The 19,976-nt window shown below is 41.8% G+C and overlaps 2 protein-coding genes across 2 annotated transcripts; one reads left to right on the forward strand and one right to left on the reverse strand.

Annotated features, from left to right (window-relative positions):
- Positions 1–1,778: 1,778 nt before the first annotated feature.
- Positions 1,779–15,406, reverse strand: micu3b (mitochondrial calcium uptake family, member 3b). The gene is made up of 12 exons (XM_062524318.1): positions 15,157–15,406; positions 12,650–12,800; positions 10,315–10,349; positions 10,127–10,205; positions 8,192–8,239; positions 7,867–7,949; positions 7,690–7,761; positions 4,298–4,389; positions 3,891–4,062; positions 2,734–2,842; positions 2,476–2,633; positions 1,779–1,850 (listed from the first exon to the last, which is right to left on the reverse strand). The coding sequence occupies exons 1-12, from the start codon at positions 15,388–15,390 to the stop codon at positions 1,779–1,781; spliced, it is 1,305 nt and encodes a 434-aa protein (XP_062380302.1). The 5' UTR covers positions 15,391–15,406.
- A 474-nt stretch (positions 15,407–15,880) lies between these two features.
- Positions 15,881–18,215, forward strand: fgf20b (fibroblast growth factor 20b). Its single transcript, XM_062524762.1, has 3 exons — positions 15,881–16,596; positions 16,900–17,003; positions 17,142–18,215. Exons 1-3 carry the CDS (start codon positions 16,296–16,298, stop codon positions 17,388–17,390), a joined length of 654 nt encoding a protein of 217 aa, XP_062380746.1. The 5' UTR covers positions 15,881–16,295; the 3' UTR covers positions 17,391–18,215.
- The last annotated feature ends 1,761 nt before the right edge of the window (positions 18,216–19,976 follow it).

The raw sequence follows: 19,976 nt of genomic DNA on the forward strand, positions 1-19,976 counted from the left end.
TCTTCCAATGGTTATGGTTTTGAGATTTGGTACACGCGCTTTCGTCCAAATAACGTAGCCTGTGGCCTACAAATAAAAACAATACAATAGTTATTAACAGTTAATAGTTTTAAAACGTTGGTAAGACTACATTAATGAAAATAGCATTAATAAACAATAATGTCAGTGCAACATCGATTAGCAAGAGCATAATGAAAATAAACAAATAATGTACTATTACTGCAAGGCAACGGTTAAATGGTTTACATGGTTGGGCTGCAAGAATAATGCATTCTTGTATTACCATGAACCATCACAAGTTCAAAACGGGGTCAGTATTATTCCTTGTCCTGACATAAGCAATGCAATAGCACTACTACTGTACAGCCTACTCAATAATGAAGTTTAAGGTTGCTAGATATTTGCAAGTAAAACTGTTCTTGATAAAAAAAAAAATAAAGACAACAAGACAAGACACTATTGCCCCACTAGGCCTACTCTCTCTCTCTCTCTCTCTGAGCGGCAGACCTCCCTGTAAGTTGATCTGTGTTGTGGACTGCAGACAGGCTTGGAGAAAGTATGTTAGCAATGTGCTCACTGTATAGGCAGATTAAGTGGCTTAAAATTCGAAGGGAATCAGTCTGAACAACTACACAGACAGACCAGCCGTCTCAGATGACTCAAAGACTGACTTTATTATACAGAAGTAAGACATCATTACGAGGAAAAACAATTAAAAATAGACGGAATAAATAATGGTAACTCACAAACGTAATCTCAAACTGCAGAGCAGAACCCTCTACATGCAATATTCTTCAGTCAAATAAATTAACAAACAAACTTTCTTTTCATCGTATTAATGATTTCAAAGTAACAATAACTTAAGTTAACCTGATAGAGAAACATGCAAAATAAGCAAACTGTATTGAGGGCCCTTTTCAAATAAAACACATTTAAGTGATTACTCCTAAGGCGTTAGACATTAGAACCATCAACCATATTGATTATTTTGGACAGAAATTATGTTATCTATTTCACTGTTTATTGACCCCCTTAATTTCAAAGAAAGCCCCATTCTGTCCGTTCCAGCTGATACGCCTGACAGAAACAACAACATGACACAGTTAAGACCACTGCAAGATTGCGAGAGTGCTTTACAGTCTTCAACATCAGATCCTCTCTTAATTCTTCGTCAAGGCAGAGAGGCAGAATCTGGATGCAGGAGGTCCAAGACACTGGACACTTTCCAACTGAGGAAACAGACAATGCAATATAGCTTATGACTACTTGCTAATGCTTTAAACAGTGACATTGCAAGGCCACAGGTCACATTCACCTCTCCACTTGCATGTGTATCAGGAACACCTAACCAGTGGGCTAGAACAAAACATTAGCATGGTCTGTTTATCCTTGTGCTATGGTTTTCTGTGTGTGGCTGTGAACAGCTCTGCTTCATGCTAGTGTGAGCAAGGTCAATCGGTGTCTGGTATCACTGGATTGTTCGTTAATATTACAGTGTAATTCAATGCTGAGGGAGTGCATGGGCCTCACTACCAGTCTAGGAGATGGAATTCAGTTTGGGTGACCAAAAAGGCGGGATAATCAATATGAGGTTACCATAAACCTCACAAATGAATCCATCTGCACAAAAAACTATTTGTTCATTTTATTTTGTACCGTATGTTGAAAAAAAAAAACACATTTTATACAAATGGTGCCAAGAATTAGCACAAAAAAGCATCTGCATTTCAAGCATCTGAAGCAAGCATAATTTGCTCTTTTTTATTTATTGTATTTACCTATAAGGAGCAGGAGAGCTGCTTTCTCATACAAGACTTGAATGATGTGAAACGGCCATCAACTCTGTTGCCCTAATTTAGAAGCAGAAACAACAGAGAGATTACATTCATCAAACTTTTGTTGTTTATTTTTTTTGTAACCACAACCTCTCAACAAAAAGATAAAGATTAGCTTGCTTTAAATTCAGCAATACGCTGAGTATGCCTCTAGCCCGTCATACCACTAGAGAGCAGCAAAAGTCCTCAAGAAAAAGAAAGTCCTCTGATATCTCGGACACTTGTTGGACATCATTTACTGTCAACAATATAGATTGAAAATATATACAAAGACTAAACTGACTTTCAGTATCTCTGATCATTTTCTACTGCTGAAAAGGAAGTGCATAATCAAAAACAAACACTTCTATTCTGTAGACCACCATTGATCTGACCAAAACTGATGCACAGTCATCACTCTGCCTGCTGGATGTGAGAGGCTGATTACAGCCATTGGACCAGTTCAAGAGGAAAGCTAAGGAAGGAGAGGTGCAAACGCACACCAAAGTCGAGGTGCAGGCAACTATGTTTAAAACGTATGGAGAGAGAGAGAGATGCTGCACACTCCGACTAACTCGGATTGTGCAGCATCTCTCTCTCTCTCCAAAGAGGAAAGCTAAAACAGACCCTGAGCTGGGTACTGAACCGCTGACCACCTTACCCAGGAGCCTCTCTGCCGTCGGCCCTTCATGATGCCAATGAACTCCTTGTAGCTCAGGTGTTCATCGTGGTCCACATCAAAGATTTTGAATACAGTGTTTACCAGGTGTTCGCTGAGCTTTAAGCCTGTAGCCACATAAACAGCTCTGGAGAACTCATCTGCAACAAATGAGTTGGTGTTACACAAGTAATTATTTTGATTATGATTTAATTTTCAGTAATAATATGAAGTAGAGTCACAGAGAAACTTAGACAGCACCTTGCCCCACTGGACGATTGACAAAATTATACATCTGCAGGGCAATTGCAAAATCTTCCAAATTGATGAGAAATTGAAAGAAGGTTCTGAACTCTTCAAAGGTGATTCCCTGGCAGAAAAGAAATAAGAAATAAATGAATTGAGTTATAGAACTGAGGAGGTTCATGTAACTCTAGCACTGAAGGCTGTGGGGAGGTGTGTCTGTGTTCAGATGAGTTGACTAAACGACTCAGCATCCACTCCAGTTCCATGCATGGTGTTGAAAGCTAAACTGAGGGGTGCAATCAGTCACACCAGCACTGCATAAAAGATGACTTCCCCAAAAGATGTCTACACCCATTATAATGCTGGCTCTTTGACACAACATATAATCTTTTTCACGCTTAAGTCTTGAAATCTGAAGAATCCACAGGACCTTGAAGACTTCAGAGATAACAGTTAAAGAGACAAAAAAACAACAACTTAGGCCCAACTGTGATCTTAGATGTGGGATTCCTGTCTCTTTTTTCCCTCTCCTGTGGTATGGACAAATTGAGCTGTCATCACTTCAGGCTTGTAACTTTCTTGGGAAGAGGTCAACCTGTTTGTAGGCTTTTGTAAAGACGATTAACCTGATACTTGCCCAAACAGAAAACAACAGGAGCTGTACCCAAAACATTTCCTGGGCAGCAAATTATCCCAGGAGTGCCTCCATTGGATAGCACTCATCCATTTCCAGGCACTAGACTGGTAGACTGGTCTTCTACTCTGAACAATTAACAGCTACTCTCGGACAAATGAAGTACTGAGTTAAATGTGATGCTTTGCTGTGTTTATGAGGTGAAGAGGAGTGAAATTAGCTTTGCTCACTTTACTATCAATGCAGTTTGACTGCCAACCTCCTTAACAAGCTGAGGAGTTTATGACCTCTTAATGTGACGATTCGACACACGCGGAAGAGTGTTGTTGCTCACTGTGAAAAAAAGCGTCACCGGTCCTAAAGAGACAGCATATTGCACAAAAAAAACATGCATCCATGTTCCCAGATCTAGCACAAGACATAGTAGTGGCAGCAATTCATGGCGTGTATCGACTCAAAACATAAGGCATTTATCATCCAGGGAGCCAAGCCATGACCTGCAAATTACAAAAGCACAGTTCTTGTGTAAACAAATGACCTTGTCATCAGGGAAATTCTGCTGCACATTCTCCAGGTAGCTGCTGACGTTGTCCACGGTGGTGTAGCGCAGGAGCACCTGGGCGAAATCCTCCACGCTGATGGTGGGCAAGCCCTTGGAGTAGCTGAGGAACTCGATCTCAAGCACCTCTGTCTGCAGGTTGTCCATGAAACTGCAGGGAGAGCAAATGACATGAGCAGCACCGCACCACACTGCATTGCAGAGGGGGGAAGCATCCCCAGGCCAGGGGATACCACAACAATCACTCAGCTACCATTGCGCATGGCCATGGCTATAGAACACATACAGGGATATGAGTTAGCTTGCAACTGCAATCGAAGCTTGAGGTGTGTGGCTCTTTGCCCTAAACAAATTCAACCTTAGTCTTTTAGAGTGTAGCCACTTACCTGTAGAAATTATCAAAGTTTAGCGCTCCTTTTCCGTCCTCTCCAAAGAAATGCACCAGCAGGGTTGTGTGGGTCATTTTTGAATCCACAGGCTGTGTAAATAATTGACAAAACACTGCATTTAGAACATGTTGTAAGTATCCATTTTAACAACTCAAACACATAACATTTAAAACTAAATTAATGTTCAATAGCAAAGCAGTATATAGCAACGCTATTTCCTTTCACCCAGTACCCAAGTCCTTCTTCTACAAATAGATCTCTCGTTGTGTTGAAGAAATGTCATAACGTCTTTGTTTTGACAGCAATTCTCAATATTTTCTCACATAACCATAAAAAGTTGGCTATAAATTTAATGTTTCTTTTACAACATACGAGTTAATGTGTAATCAGCTACATTAAAGCAAAACAGCACAAGCTTTGACCTGGTAGTTTCCCATGCCCCAGCCGCAAGCAGGTTACCTGTGTTGAAAATAATACTTCTCTTTCACCTCTCATTGACTTCTCTCTACACCGAACGTAAGTAACCACATTTACAATAGGCAAGAGAGAGGCTAACTTTACTGCATCTCAACTCTTGATGGAATTTAAAGACATTACTCAAGTTCTTCTTTTATGTCTTTTAATATGTCAGTGGTGACTGAGTAGACATGTTTCATATTGTAAAAAATACTCTAAAACTTTGTTACATTACCAAAACCATAAAGGTATTGTCTCAATGTGGTTTGCCATTTATAAGGAATCCAAAATGTACTTTACTGCTTGCCAACCTTCATGGAGACATCAACAGTTCAAGGAGTCAGGGAAGCCTGTTATGAATTGTTGAGCTCAGTGTTTTTGACGACAGGGGGAAAAAAACAATCAACACTGACAGTCAGTCCAAGGAATGATGAAACATTCCAGGTATGATAACTACCTAACTGTGAGACAGGAGCACATGAAAGGCGTCCTCGAGATGAGTCGCGTAGCCCTCGCCTTTTTGGCACGGAATGCGGAGAGGACAAGCCAGCTGCGTGTGCCAGGCAAGCCCAATCCGGGATTAAGAGAGGTATGAGGGAGGGAGGGAGCACGCATGTTTTACTTGGGCACTGGCTCCCCTGGAAATATGGGTTACTGAGCTCTAGGAAAATGCAGACAATGATCTATAAAGGCTGATTTTTTTGTTGTTGTTGCCCCAGCTAGTAAAAGTGCAGGTCAGTGTTAGACTGGATGTGGAGGAAGCGAACAGGAAGAGGGAAAGCTGTCTGCATGAAAGATCTGAGGGTTTTGGGCGTCAACCTCAACACCTGGGAAGCCAAGGCTGCAGAATGATCATCCTGGAAGCTAACTGTACAGAAAGGCCTCTTCAGGTTCGAAGAGTTCCTTACCCACCAGTCTGAGACCAGAGGGCAGAGGAGAACCAGGTGACCAGGTCTGCGCATGCTGTGAGAGGGCCTGTCCCACATTGGCTTCTCAATGTCTATGTCATAGTTTATCCAGACTGATGGATGCCTGTAAATTGCCTATAAGAAAACAACTGCCTTGCTACATTAACTATGGTTGGCGTCCAAAATAAGAGAGAATTCCTCTGTTGACTTGTCCTATGCAACAAATACCATTTGAACGTGGATTTCACAGAAAAAACAAACAATTAACTTTGTATTGCTACTGTGCCCTCATGAACACAAAACTTTACAGGCGGCCAAGTTTCTAAACCACACCTAAAATAACAGACGGTGTTTACGATTCTTTTTTTATCTCGAAATATTTTTGCAGCACTTTTGGCGATGGTCATGTCCCAACATCACCACACTTATAGGCAACCTCAACAACAGTTTGTGAAGGAATATAGCACCATCTTTGTCATTTTAATAATATTTATCCATCTGACTGGAAGCAGCTAAAGCCCACAGCACTTCCTAGTGCTTCACCAAACAAGATTTATGGTTCAATAGTGCAGTTAATTAAGGGGAATCTGTGTTGTCCCTTAAGCTAGTTTTGTTAAGTTATTTTGAAATACAGTTTTTTAATGATTGTTTCTAATCACTCCCATTTAAAGAACAACTCATGACATGAATACACATTACACACAATAGGGTTTTATCTGAACATTTGCTTTATCTTACTTTAACTGGTAGAGCTGTTAAGAAATAAAGGGGAGTCGTCCACAGAGCCTCATTCTGAATGAAAAGGGAGCCGTCATGCTTTTGGACAGAACAGAAGTCACTTGTCTGGCCGAAAAACAAGCTTATTCCACTCAGATTGGCAGGCCGCTCATCTTGGCCGGTCCATCACAAAAGGTAACTCAAGCTCAAATACCACTCTCCAAGTAACTGTAAAAATAACACATGGGGGTCCTGGAGGAATTCTGTCATTCCTCAGGTGAGGGAGAGCATGTTTCTGAAGCCGTGCCTCAGTGGCAGTCAAGTAACATAAATCATCTGTTGCACTTCTGGGGCCCGGCTGCCTCTGCCTTACACAATGGGGACGTGTCCTGGGCCCGTCTGACAGTCCCATTACAGACACATTGTGCTCGTCTCCGTTCAGCAGACCAGGCATGCACCAGGGTGTGGCCCTCACACTCTACCCAAATCCCGCTGCCTTTTTTTTTCAGTGCAAAGGATGACTTCTCTTTCTCCCCTTCACTGTGAGCAGCCAACCTTATCTGGCTTTTGGGGGTTCTAAGTGCAGCTTACTCCCATGATATGGGGAATGAGGGACCGTGGGATTCCGAATATGCATATCACATTAAAGTGGTCATATCCTGTCATATCCTGTGGTATACGCTTAAGTCTAGTCTATCCTCTCCCACACTCACAGTCATATCTCGATTACACTCAATTGTAATACACAAACACACACACACACACACACACACACACAGTATTTAAAACATTATCTAAGTTAAGTTATTTACATTTTAAGATTACTGTTACTTATCATTATGTGATCTGGATATATCATTTTTTAAAGACTTAAGACTCAATATTCCAGAATGTGGAGGTGATGATATCCTGTTATAACATGCATAGCAACCACTCACTTCTCAGTAGTGAGTCAAATGCAACTTAACCACATGCCTTGTCTTGTAGCCTATACAAACAGTAGATAAAAATATCCATCATAACAACTTATCTAACAACACCGTAACTCTATTACCTGATGCCCCACAGACTTAGCAATTGACATAAATACACAGTACCAATATGCGGAAGATGAAATAAACAAAAATTAAAAACGTTTAAATAGACATTAAATCTAGGTGTGGGCTTGACTTTAATCAGACCAGACGACAGCATGAAAAACAAATCATGATCATAATGGAAAGAAAATGTTATGGCCTACTGCACCACAAAGACAAGCCACAAAGCACAATGAGCTATATTAGAGAAACGATTACATAGAAGCCTTACCAGCTGTGCCACTGTGCCAGATTCCTCTCTTCTCTTCCTTTTGTCAGCTTTCTTATGGAAAATATCCTCAAGCTGGTAGAGAGAAGGCAGCCATTAGGAAGCCCATTATGAAGATCATGAATGTGCCACATGCATGGAATGCTAACAGTGATGCAAGTAGAGAATGTCCGGCCTTACCACCAAAAACTCTTTTTTATCCACTACTTCATTTCCGTCGGCGTCAAACATATTAAAGGCTAGTTTGAAGCCATTGCGAGGTTCTGAAAAGGTGATGTTGAAAACACATTGAAAAGTTAATTGAATCCATTACATTACTATGATAACAATTAAGCAATAGACTTTATGACAAATATATACAAACCATAAATATATGTGTTTATTTAAGTAGATACCAGAGCTGTGGGAGATCTTTGCTTTAGGCATTTTTGGCCTCATAAAATCAGACATAAATTGGACATAAACTGGAAACAAAGCATAAGATGCTTGGATGAAAAGTACTTACTTGTTAAAATGCAAAGTAGGAAGAGATACTCTGTGTAAGTGATAACGCCTGAAGAAAAGAAACACAATCAGTAAATGTTTGCTTTGGAGAACTGGCTTAAAAATGTTTACACATCCCTAAAGTAACTCCCTTGAAATGAATCAAATTACCAGGTATCTTTGGGAGCAGTCCACACCCCTAAGCCCGTAAGGCTTTCATCCGTATTGATAAGATCTAAGAAGGTGCCTCTTGATTCATGCTTGGTGTTCTCTTCACACAAACAAGAAACTTTACAACATGAGTGACCAAGGCGGACGCAAACCCAAACAAATTTGAAGCCGGCTGCAAGCTCCTGGGTTGCCCCTCTCGTGTTTGTTTAGCTAGGTGTAAAACATTCTTCGGTGATCTGACACTGATTGAAGATGCATGATGTGGGCTTGGGCCCTGTCTTTTTGGGGGCCTACAGGCTCCTTTTGTTGTTTGAGGAGGGAGGCGGACGAACAACTGTCAGGCCTGGTTGGGTAGTCTTAGGCAAGCTGTCTTGCTGTCACTGAAAGCATTCCCCAGCTATTGTTTGCTGGAGATGATAGTGACTGGAGCTCAGATAGTTCTGGGTGACTGCTCTGAGTGTTATGGGAAAAGGCCTCTGGTATGATGTTCGCTCCGCGCAGGGGATAGAGGGAGACTGGTGAACACCTTGGTGGTAATTACCTTCAGGACACGGACAATGCTAAAACAAAATGCTGGACAACCAAAAAGAACTGTAGGACACCAAGTGGTAGTTCATCATCTCAAATACCTATTTGCAGTGAACGACATAACCTAATAACCCATCACACACCATGACTGGGTGTTAAGAAGCTATTTTTGTGGTATTGTACAATTCAACATTTGTTTTATCAGGCATATGGACTTTATGTTTCTTGACATAACATCAATCATGTTATGATTGAAACATGATCAATTGAATGGCATAAAATGTAATGGCAAAAGGCAACAGATGGATGTCAGACAAATACTGATATTGAAGTGCACATTCCTACAAATATACAAACAATTTAAGGGGGGCTGTCCACGAGGGCCTGACCCTGGAAGAGCTGTAATCTAATAGCATAATACACATGTCCGGAGTGTGTAAGGGTTCCGGGGGGTCTGCCACATGGACAAGTCTCAACATTGAACAGTTCAAAGAGTTTGCTCAACTTCAAAAGAAAGCTTTTCCCATCACTCTTTGCTTAAAGTCCAGCTTATAATAGTCAACATAACAGCCAAAGACTGGCACTAACACACTACCATAGCACACTGATTTCAGCCAACCTACACTGGACTATTCATCACCAGGTGTGTAGTTTCACTAAATGTGGACCACGTGGCACACATACCAATTCCCACTTGATAAGTATCTCATGATTATTCTATCACATTGCACCAAATAGTTGTAACACTTGGTAATACAACTTCCTGTATTGCCATATACAGTTTATACCTCCTTTAAGTTAATGAATATTCCTCATATGCACACATGGCATCCAGAGTTCATGCTCATGGTATCTGGGACTGCCTAAGAGCAAAGTCACAACATGGCTACATTGATCCAAAGATAAGATTAGATTTATAACTTGATCTTGAGTCCATCTTCCTTCCGATTCAATCACAAAGACATAAAGACATTTTCAAAAGAGAGCCATTGTCTCACATACAGCCTCTAACATAAGTACATTTTAGAGGAGCAATACCTATGCATATCTTCTGGTAAACTCTCAACAATTGATTTGGTTATGAATATGAATTTACAGTACTATGTTCCTGATCTACTAGATGCTTAGCTGTGAATATATTATACAAATATGACCAATATACCACCCTGGCATATGTTTGAATTAACCATAAAAGGTTGGCATAGTGTAAATAGTTAGAAAAATGAGGTATCACGTTTAACGCAAAGTAGATCTTTACCTTTATCATGAATGCTTCTGAACAGATTGGGGGATCCCTTTCCAACAGGCGGTGTGCTTGACAGCATCTTTTCCAAATCCTTGAGAACGAGAGAAACAATGATTTAAAGAATTCCATGTGACTGAGCTATAAAAATCTTTTATGATGTGCATGAAATATATATGATATAACTGATAGACACAGCCCACCTCTCTTGAAAAGGATTTCCAAAACTTCTTGTTGTCTGGGGGGGAAATGATGTGTGAAAAAAATACCATGAAAGATATTCAATATTTCATTTCAAGCATGTGTAACATTTGCAGCCCGTGTGCACATTTGATGTTGCATTAAAATTGTAATGACAGAGCAGAGCAGTGCTGTGATCTGCGGTCAATGTCCATGGGATGTCAAGAACCCAACACAGACTGAGGCGTGAGCACAGGCTCAGGGTCACACAGCATGGGGACGCTTCCCTCAGGCACGCTGTGGAGGTACTGGAGCTCAGGAGGAGCTGCTGCTGCTGCTGCTGCTGCTGTGGGTGGTGTTGACGTGAGGTGAAGATGTTGTAAAGTAATTGGCCTGGTATTTGAGATGCCCCTATCGGAGCAGCGGGACGATATGGCCGATATGACGAGGACAATGACCCCTCTTCTGCTGCATTACACTCCTGATACCAAAAGTCTAGTTCTATTTTCATCACAATATTTCTTATCACAGCAGGACTTCCACTCATACCTGAGGAATGCTGAACAGGGTAACATAGGGTTACTTCAACTGAGAACTAGCCTGCACTCAGATCACTTTCTGTTTCCAAGGGGCACAACTAAAGGTGAAATTAAACTTAAGTTGGTACATTAAAGTCTTACCAAATCTTTTCGGAAGTATAGCAAACACATATTTCTTGTACAAAAAGGGTTTGAACACCAGTTGTTTACCCAAAGACAAATAAAATACATGTCCGTGCTGTTTAATCCTGAAGGCATCAGCGCAGCTGTCATATGAAGGGCACCCCATGCTGGGTAAGTGGTTGTAACTGGTACCTGGGTTTTTGCTGATACCAGAATTGGTTTGAATGGGAATGGGATCTGTCAGAGCAAATTCAAACATTCTCGAGTCCACTGTTATGTAATACTTGTTTTGCATAACATGAACCACTAGTGGATAGGTGAAGATGCAATAAATGTCACATAAACTCATACATTAAATTGATATGTTTTGCTATCTTTGTGACACCTCCACTTCAGATTGATACCACATTGACCCAAAGTCATCAATATTGATTCTCTCCTATTTCATAATATTGTTTCGTGACTTAAATGTCAGATGTGACATTTGTGAATGTAGCCAACTGATTAGACACTTAAACATAAATGGGAAGAGAAGGCTAACTGAACTACGCATTTAAAACTATGTTGCGTTTTTTGCTTGAAAATGTAGACATTAAACTGCTTCTCTGGCAGGTTTTTCAGTAAGCGTCCAATCAGAAGACTAGAAGTCTGTGTCTGGGCCTCCAGGAAGTCAGTAGATGGCCAGAGCAGGCTGATGGAGCGGGAGAGGGAGGGAGGGAGGGGGCAGCAGGTTTGTGCCTAGCACCAGCTTCATGACCGAGTTTGTGGCTTTAAGGACCTGAAAATGAGCATATCGCCGCAAAAACAGGTAGGCAAATAAAATGCACTACAAGTTAATGGCTTAACCATTTTCTCACTGTTTACATAAAGGACCTCACTTATGTGTAATAGCCTTTGTTCAGACTCATCCAAACATCTACAGTTATGAGCTCACAACATGACATACTTTACAGCCACAGCATAAAACCATAAATGCCATTATCCCATTTCGTCACACCATTTCCCATTAAAACTAATGTGCTGGGAGTGTTATGGCGCAACCTGTGCTCTTTGTATTTGTATGCGCCAGTCTTCTACAGCTTTTCAACGTTCCAGGTAATCCCAAGTCTTAAATGTGTACCCAGAACCCAAATAACCCAAAACCCAGATACACACTCACGTTAAGAGGACAAACTGAGTATAACTATAAAATAAACAAATTACATCAATTATCTATTTTATGCACACTCACTTGGGTTAAGTGGGTAATCATCTCACATTGATCATATATTCAGATTTAATTGTGGTGTTTGTCAGGACATGTGTCCTCATAAAAAAAGAAACACCTCTCAAACTCTTCATAGCGTAGGAGAGGTAAATAGTCCTGCTTGGTGGGTGTCCTCAGGCTGAAGCCATACGCTGCTCAGTTTATGACAGCATTTCACGGGACATTGACTCTTCAGATAAATGTCTGGTGTTGTTGGGTTTTTTTGCTTCACAAAAACACTTGTGTCTGCGGGTGTTAACCACCACCAATTATGACATTTGTACTGACACTGTAGTTCTATAGAGTAGGAGCAGAGGTGAGGTTATGTATCCATGTTAACGCTATAGACAATGTAAGGCATTCTAACTTACACTTGAAAACAAATGGAGCTATAGGAGTGTGAGGCTTGGTTTCGTGTAGAGGTGGACATGCTTCTCAGGTGAGGCTTACTCTTGGGCAGGCTGGTGGTGACCGCCTCCAGGAAGTTGAGTGGGGTCATGTACAGCTGTCCCTCACACTCCACTGAGCTGAACAGGCGGAAGCGCTCCTCGTGCGCCGATAGGTGCTCCTCCTCCTCCTCATCCTCAACCACTTTCTTCGTCTACAGCACAAACGCACACAACCCAAATCTGGACATCATTCGCACTACATGATGTGGTTCCATAAAGAAGTGAACCACTTTTAGTGACTTTATATTATATGGAACTTCCACTTATAAAGTATTATTCGTAGTAGTAAACATAATGTGCAACAGGGAGGAACTGATTATATTTCCAGACTTGCCACCTTATTGACTGATAAGATAGGCAGACCTCCCACTGCAGTCTCTCTTCTCCTCATCTGGATCAAGTGGCTATCTGCGCTTTTCTGTGGGCTCTCAGCCAGAACTGATGAAACGCGCCACTGCTGGGGTTTAAACCCCTCATCACACCAGCACACTAGAGCCTGTTCTGTGTTCTGTCCCATTACAATGCTGTAAGGGAACACTTTAACGCTGGCAGCCTGTTGCACATGGCCTCTGATAAGCATCAGTGAATTACTACACATAATAAAAAAAAGAAAAGAAAAGGGCAAATAATTTAAACATATTACAGTCGATAAAATGATTCCCAATTATGATAACTACGCCACATCTTCATCTGACCTATCAATATTTTCTGGCATCTTCCATAAACACTATTGTTTGAAAATTCACTTCAAAGATGACTGACACTCTGGCCGCCTACAAAAAAATAAAACAGAAATAGCAGACAATGACTGCGTGTGGAGCTAATTTATCAGCCACTGTTTGGTTGGCACTGTGCCAGGCCCACTGGGTACCATGCAAACACGCCTGGGAATGTGTGGTCCAGCTAATTATTACCCTGATCAAATGTCAGCCTCCCTGCCAAGGCAGCGTGTCCTGTTACCTCAGCCCTGAATTCCTCCATCTCAATCCACAAGTCAAGGTTATGTCCAATTCTTCCCCCCGGCCTACACCACCACCCCCCACCACCACCCCACCCTCTCCAAGATAAGAGTGGCAAGACAAAAGGGAACACAGTGTAAGCGAGGTTGCAAACTAGACCACGTCAATTCTCTATGCTTTAGTAGTCCAACAATCTGATGAAAGCGTATCAACACGATCCCACAGGTCATTATTCAGCAAATCTGCCATAAAATGTTATCCTTCTAATATGACTGCCTCTTAGTTTTCTTTTCTTTTTTTTTTGAGTGCACTCTTTAAATTCTAATGCGCACATACTATGAAATTCATATGTAGGCTATATAAAAAGTAGGCTACACCCATCCAGTATTAGCTCATCATGATATATTCTGTTTTTCTCACAGGAGCAGCCTGGGAACATTTCATTTCTTCTCTATTTTTGTATTTTCTACTATCTCTAGTGCTGTGACAGACATTGACACAATGTTGTTTTATGATATGGTCAACATTCTTAATCTGGTCCTGTAAATAGTAATAGTAATTGATAAGGAAGGCACGCCTATATTGCCTTAACATCTGCAGCTCTTAAGTTACCATTGTTTAACAGTTTAACATTGTTTAGCTGTTTAACAGTTTTTTGTGTTTTGTATTGTCTTTTCAACTTTCACTTGGGATAGGGATGAGGGATGAGGCCTGTTGAGTATATCTAGGCCTACAGCCTGCTGATGTTTCTATTTCAAAGGGCTAGAACTTTTACATTTTTGATATTCTGGATAATCCACATGCTCCTCTGTAGTATAATATATGAGTGTTACAAACACCTGGGAATTAGTATTGGCATATCTAGCTGAATAGTTAACCTTTAGTTTAAGATACAACAAACATCATCAATGGGCCTAAACTGCTACAAATTCCCATTACCCAAATATGCAAATAGTTTATGAATTTAATACTTTGTGCCATTGGTCTGCGCGGTAGTCTGCGCTCTAGTTTCCTTGTGCCCTTCTAGTTTAGTAAACATGCACTGTTCTTGAACTGTAATCCGTCATACAGACGATTTAATTCCCCATGTTCTAACTTCTGACTATGGAGAGATAACATATTCTATATTTGCCCATGCTGAACCAACACCTGACGTCTTGGCTGGCTGCATGCCGACCCTACATGATCAACACCCCCGTCCAGTCCAGACCCTGATGTGCGTAACAGGTGCTGAAGTGTCAGCCGTTGACCGACGACTACGCGATTTGCAGAACGCCTCAGGGACATTTTGGACTAACTTTGCCGAACACAATTTTTTGACGACGGAAGATATTGGGCCTTCTGACAGTCAAGGAAGTGTTATATATTTAACACAGGGAAACAATGCGTAACCGATCCAAACAAATAACAAAATGCCATTAACACATTAACACATCGGTCCGTGAGGATTAACTGTCATAAAAAACACAGGTGTATTTCAACACACGGCTAATTAAGGTTAGTGTCTACATAGGATCCGATATAGCGTGCATACACACGGTTGGCATACCTTTTCTTTGGCAGCTACTGTCTGCACCAAGGGAGCGAAAGCCTGGCCACTACAAACTTTCCTTCCCTGTCCAACACGGTCATAACAGTAGTAAGCTACAGCGCCCCCAAGAAGAAAGCATACTCCTGTTTCAATTACACCTGTTTTAGTCTTTTTACAGCGTTGAGACGCGTGGGAGACGTTATTTACACAGTTCTTTAGTACCGCACTGAATCTACGCAAAACCGCAGCCATCACAGCGCTAAGGACGGTTATTTATTCTCACAGCTCGCGAGATGTAGACTTCAGGTCAGTTTCAAACTGTTACACGAGCGGGAATAGAACGCTGGTTAACCCCACTGACTGTCCATGCCATGCCTACCGCATCTAGGCTACTTCTTTGAGGAAGATGGAAATAAATTGGGCTCCTTAAAATACTTTGTAACAGTTTGCTTGTCTAACATTCCCCATGCTAGGTTGCAGGTTATAAACCACACAGAATCTCTCTCACTCACTCACTCACACACTCTCTCTCTCTCTCTCTCTCTCTCTCGTGTGTGTGTGTGTGTCTGTCTGTCTGTGTGTGTGTCTGTGTCTGTGTCTGTCTGTCTGTCATGGATTCTGAGGGAAATCTCACACAGGAAAGGTTTAAATGTAAGGGACCGCCCACAATAAGCCACTGCTTGCATTATGCACCTGCCTCACGTTTCAAGCACTTGGTGTGCGAGGCAGTCACAGTGATTATTCTGCCGCACTGGCACTTGCGTTATCGTGCTCTGAGAGGACTGGGGATATATCCAATATTACGCACGTCTTGGAGCGGCTTTTATTTATATTTCACAAAGTTATATAAAGTTTTTAATAGGCTACTGGTAATCATTTTTTAACAACACCCTCAAGAATACACTGGAAACGAAAGAATTAAGAAGCGCAGACAAGCAACTAACTACAAGCATGCATTCGACAAATAAGCTGACCTTTTGGAGCAGAGAAGAGTAAAAGCTTTCTTCAGAACCTCCTGTCCTAACCAGTTGTGAATGTCAGTTGCACTGTACGCGTGGTCCAAACATCCAGTGCCAAGTCGGCTACTGGACATCGCTAAAATCATGCAGTAAACTTGCAAGAGACCATCTCTGTGTTTCCGCGCCAAACTTCACCTGATGTTGCTGCGTAGGTTGTTTGTGATGGCAACTATAGGAGAAGTCGGAGCGCTTTTACAAACAATAGATGCTTTTGGTCATGTTGGGTCACACTTTCACGTAACGTCTATTGGAGACAGCATTGGTCCGTTGAACGACCACTCCATGCCCGCGGAGAGACTCTCGCGCAGCACCTCGGCGGATTTAATCCATTTAAAAGGAATTCATCGCAGACGGCAGTTGTACTGCAGAACTGGATTTAACCTTGAAATTCTCCCAGATGGCACCGTGCAAGGCACACGAAAAGATCACAGTCGATTTGGTAAGTCCCTTATATTTTGCTGTTTCAGATGTTTTCATGTCATTTGTATGCCCTATAACGCACCTTACTGATGTGTTGTTGTCGGTGTGTTTTGCTGTGTTGTTGGACTTGCTTATAATATGCATGCAGGAACAAATTCGTCATAGATCCATAAAGTATGAATAGCATAGTTATTAAAACACTTCTGGCTGAAAAGCATCTATATACTTCAGATATCTCTGCAGACTACTTATTCTGTACTGGGTGAGCTGGGTATGTGTTCAGATCCCAGCTAAAGAGGCTGCTTGTTTTGTTCCTCTCCAGGTATTTTGGAATTCATCAGCCTTGCAGTTGGATTAATAAGCATCAAAGGAGTTAACAGTGGACTCTATCTCGGGATGAATAACAAAGGAGAACTTTATGGCTCTGTAAGTAGTCTATATTTAGCATGTTAGTTTATTATTTTTAGTGTCACATTGAAGTTTATTTTGATTGTGTTGATATACTGTCTTTGTTGGTACTTCTTAAATGATCTCAATATTCAACCATTTTTTTCCATTCCTTAGGACAAACTCACAAAGGAGTGTATCTTCAAGGAAGCCTTTGAGGAGAACTGGTACAATACATACGCCTCCAACGAATACAGGCACAATGGAGAGAAGGGGGCAGCCTACTTTGTGGCACTGAACAAGGATGGGACACCTCGAGATGGGACAAAGTCAAGGCGACACCAAAAGTTCACACACTTTCTGCCCAGATCAGTGGACCCTAAGAAAGTGCCTGTACTTCACAAGGACAATGTAGGACAAAGCTGAGTTCCACTGCAAGTGTAACTGATGAGGTGCAGCATCGCTCTTGGCCCCATTTCATCTTTCGGAGACAAGGGCTTGAAGTGAAGCCTCTGGCACAAAAGTGGCTGAGATAGCTAACATGAGAGGCCGGAGGCCTCCCGCTGGAATGCACTGGGCCGCTCTCTGGGGTTACCTGTCTGAGGCTCTCAGCTTGCACGCTGGTAGTCCACTCGGGGCCTTTTTGTCTCGCTAGATAAAAATCCCACTCCACCCTATACGCGCTCTCTGGAGAGCAGTGGCAGAGAACAGGCTGCAGGTGTGGGGATTGGGATGCCATCGCTGATCTGCAGCGAAGGACTCTCCGGCGTCAGGCATCCGATTAGCAGAGCGTCCTGTAAGAGAGAGGCAATCCCAGCTGCGGGACGGTGTCCAACATAACATAAGGATTGAGTGCCACAATGCATTGCTGGAGAGACGTTGTGTAGAGGACTGTGAAGGTACCTGCTTCTTGAAGACTTCTTAAAGTATAGAGGCTGGGTTGTGAATTGACATGTTAGTGTGCTTTATTTATGCATTTGTTTTCAGTACATGTATTTATTTGAAATATTTATTTATTGAAGAATATATATTTTTACACATAACTTCACAGTTAGAGCAAACAATTAGGAATTGTATCAAAATAGTGTCTCAAACAATTCTTTTCATCTGACCAAAGAAAATATTTTGCTCATGGTCTTATAATACTGTATTGTTTAGAGTAAGTCACATTGTGATTTTCTTTGATTGATCTGAATAATATCTCTCGCTGCTATGATTTCCACCATTTGTCTTGCTGGCGCTCCAAAAATGGCCTCCAACACAGTACATATTCTGTGGGGCAATTAAACATATTTGAAAGGGATTTGTCTTCTCATACAAACTGTCTCTCACCACATTCCACAGTACTTCTACTACAATAGAACTATGCACCCACTCCACTCCATCAAAACAACTTTGAATAGAAGACGTAGCCTCCAGAAACCAGTACAATTAATGATGATGTAAAGCCACATTCTAAGAGTGCGCAACTCCTCCAAGCTCACACATGACCTCTGTGTTCACCATCTCCTCACCCCGTTTCCCCCCTCGACCAGTGGCTCATGAAATAATGATGGTCATTACGCCAGGCTAAAAATACTTAACTGAGACAACAGACTTTTCTCGCACTTCTTACTGAAAAAATGCATTTTTGGGGATTGTTTTGCTTATTTTGCTTATTTGGCTGGCATTCAAATTCACCAACTAGACGAATGTTTTCCTTTTCTTCTAATGGCAGTGGTGCCAAGGCAGTGTGTTCAGTGCATATCAAGCTCACCGCTCCTCCAAGAGACCTTCTCACGTGTCTCTGCAGCAATGACAAGATCAGGGCGAAATAAAAACTGACCTTTAGTGAAGACTAGTGACTTGGCACTTCTGTGAAAAGTGGGGTCAAAGCGATAAGGATTGAGTAGTCTTTGTTGACAGTTTCAGAATTATGCTCTGAATAAATACTGGCCCTACTATTGTCCGATTAAACTAAAGGTGACCAAGGCTCTTCTGAAGGCACTTAACCTTTGAATTCTGGCTCTTTTTTTTACGACCACCGAGACTTCCTCTGAGTTGACTGATGAGGGGAATGCTCCTTCAGGTCACATCCATGTCACTTGCAATAGATTCTCTCTTCTGGATGAGGGCTGCATCAACTCTCTGCATCTGTTGAGAGGCTCTGCAGTTCAGATTGCAGCCCTCCTCTCTAATTCTGGACCCTGTAGTCAGAGATGAAGGCGGAGAGGGGGTGAAGAGTGGGGGGGGGGGGGTATCTTAAAGTACCTGCATTGTCACCCCGAACAGATAAAGAGTTGGGAAGAAGTCATGCGGGATTTGAAAACCCTCATCTGTAACTTTTTTCGTTTCTTTCAGGAAATGTTACGCTAAATGAGCAAGCTCTAGCAACAAATGTATCTTTAAACAGTTTCATCAATGGATGAAAGAGAGCCTGTTGATTGTTGACATGTGAGCGCAATGGTGTGTGATCTCAGCATCCGTGTGATGACGGTCCAGGGCTTTTTTTGACAGCAGGGCTTACCTGCTGCCAAATCTCACTGTATATGACACAGAGGGGGTTTCCTGTATTACATATGAACGCCTTCAAACAGCCAGTGTTCACTGGGTTTGGGCTGGGAGACCACAAGAAGCTTTAGCTTCCTTTATTAAATAAACACGACTCATACAGCCCCTTTTCATGTTCCATACACATGAAGGAACATTAGCCCCCTCTCACCCGCACACACACTCCGCACCAAAGCGGACATGCCCAAAACAATTATGTGGCTTATTTATGGGTGTAGAAATCACACCACATGTTTATATTTATCAGAAGCCCTTCTTTCATAAGGCCTGAATCTGTTTCAGTGTTGCAACGTTTTCAGAGAGATCCTCCTGCATGACTTTGGCCAATCCTAATTCTTGTCCCATGTAATACAATCAGATATACCATAGCTCTGGATCATTATTGGTGACTTAGCAATCAGTATGTTTACCTGGTAGTATCTTACTCTGAGTATTGTCTTAAACAAGTTAATATCGGAATAC

This window comes from Sardina pilchardus, chromosome 21 (assembly GCF_963854185.1).
Source record: "Sardina pilchardus chromosome 21, fSarPil1.1, whole genome shotgun sequence".
NCBI lineage: Eukaryota > Metazoa > Chordata > Actinopteri > Clupeiformes > Clupeidae > Sardina > Sardina pilchardus.

Excerpts from the sequence above, each read along its gene's own strand:
- micu3b (XM_062524318.1), bottom strand. The coding sequence starts at position 15,390 with ATGGCTGCGGTTTTGCGTAGATTCAGTGCGGTACTAAAGAACTGTGTA. Across the intron at positions 7,762-7,866 it reads ATAAAAAAGAGTTTTTGGTG|CTTGAGGATATTTTCCATAA; the intron begins GTAAGGCCGGAC and ends TCTCTCTACCAG. Across the intron at positions 1,851-2,475 it reads GACGGCAGAGAGGCTCCTGG|GGCAACAGAGTTGATGGCCG; the intron begins GTAAGGTGGTCA and ends CTTCTAAATTAG.
- fgf20b (XM_062524762.1), top strand. The coding sequence starts at position 16,296 with ATGTTGCTGCGTAGGTTGTTTGTGATGGCAACTATAGGAGAAGTCGGA. Across the intron at positions 16,597-16,899 it reads AAAAGATCACAGTCGATTTG|GTATTTTGGAATTCATCAGC; the intron begins GTAAGTCCCTTA and ends GTTCCTCTCCAG. Across the intron at positions 17,004-17,141 it reads AAGGAGAACTTTATGGCTCT|GACAAACTCACAAAGGAGTG; the intron begins GTAAGTAGTCTA and ends TCCATTCCTTAG.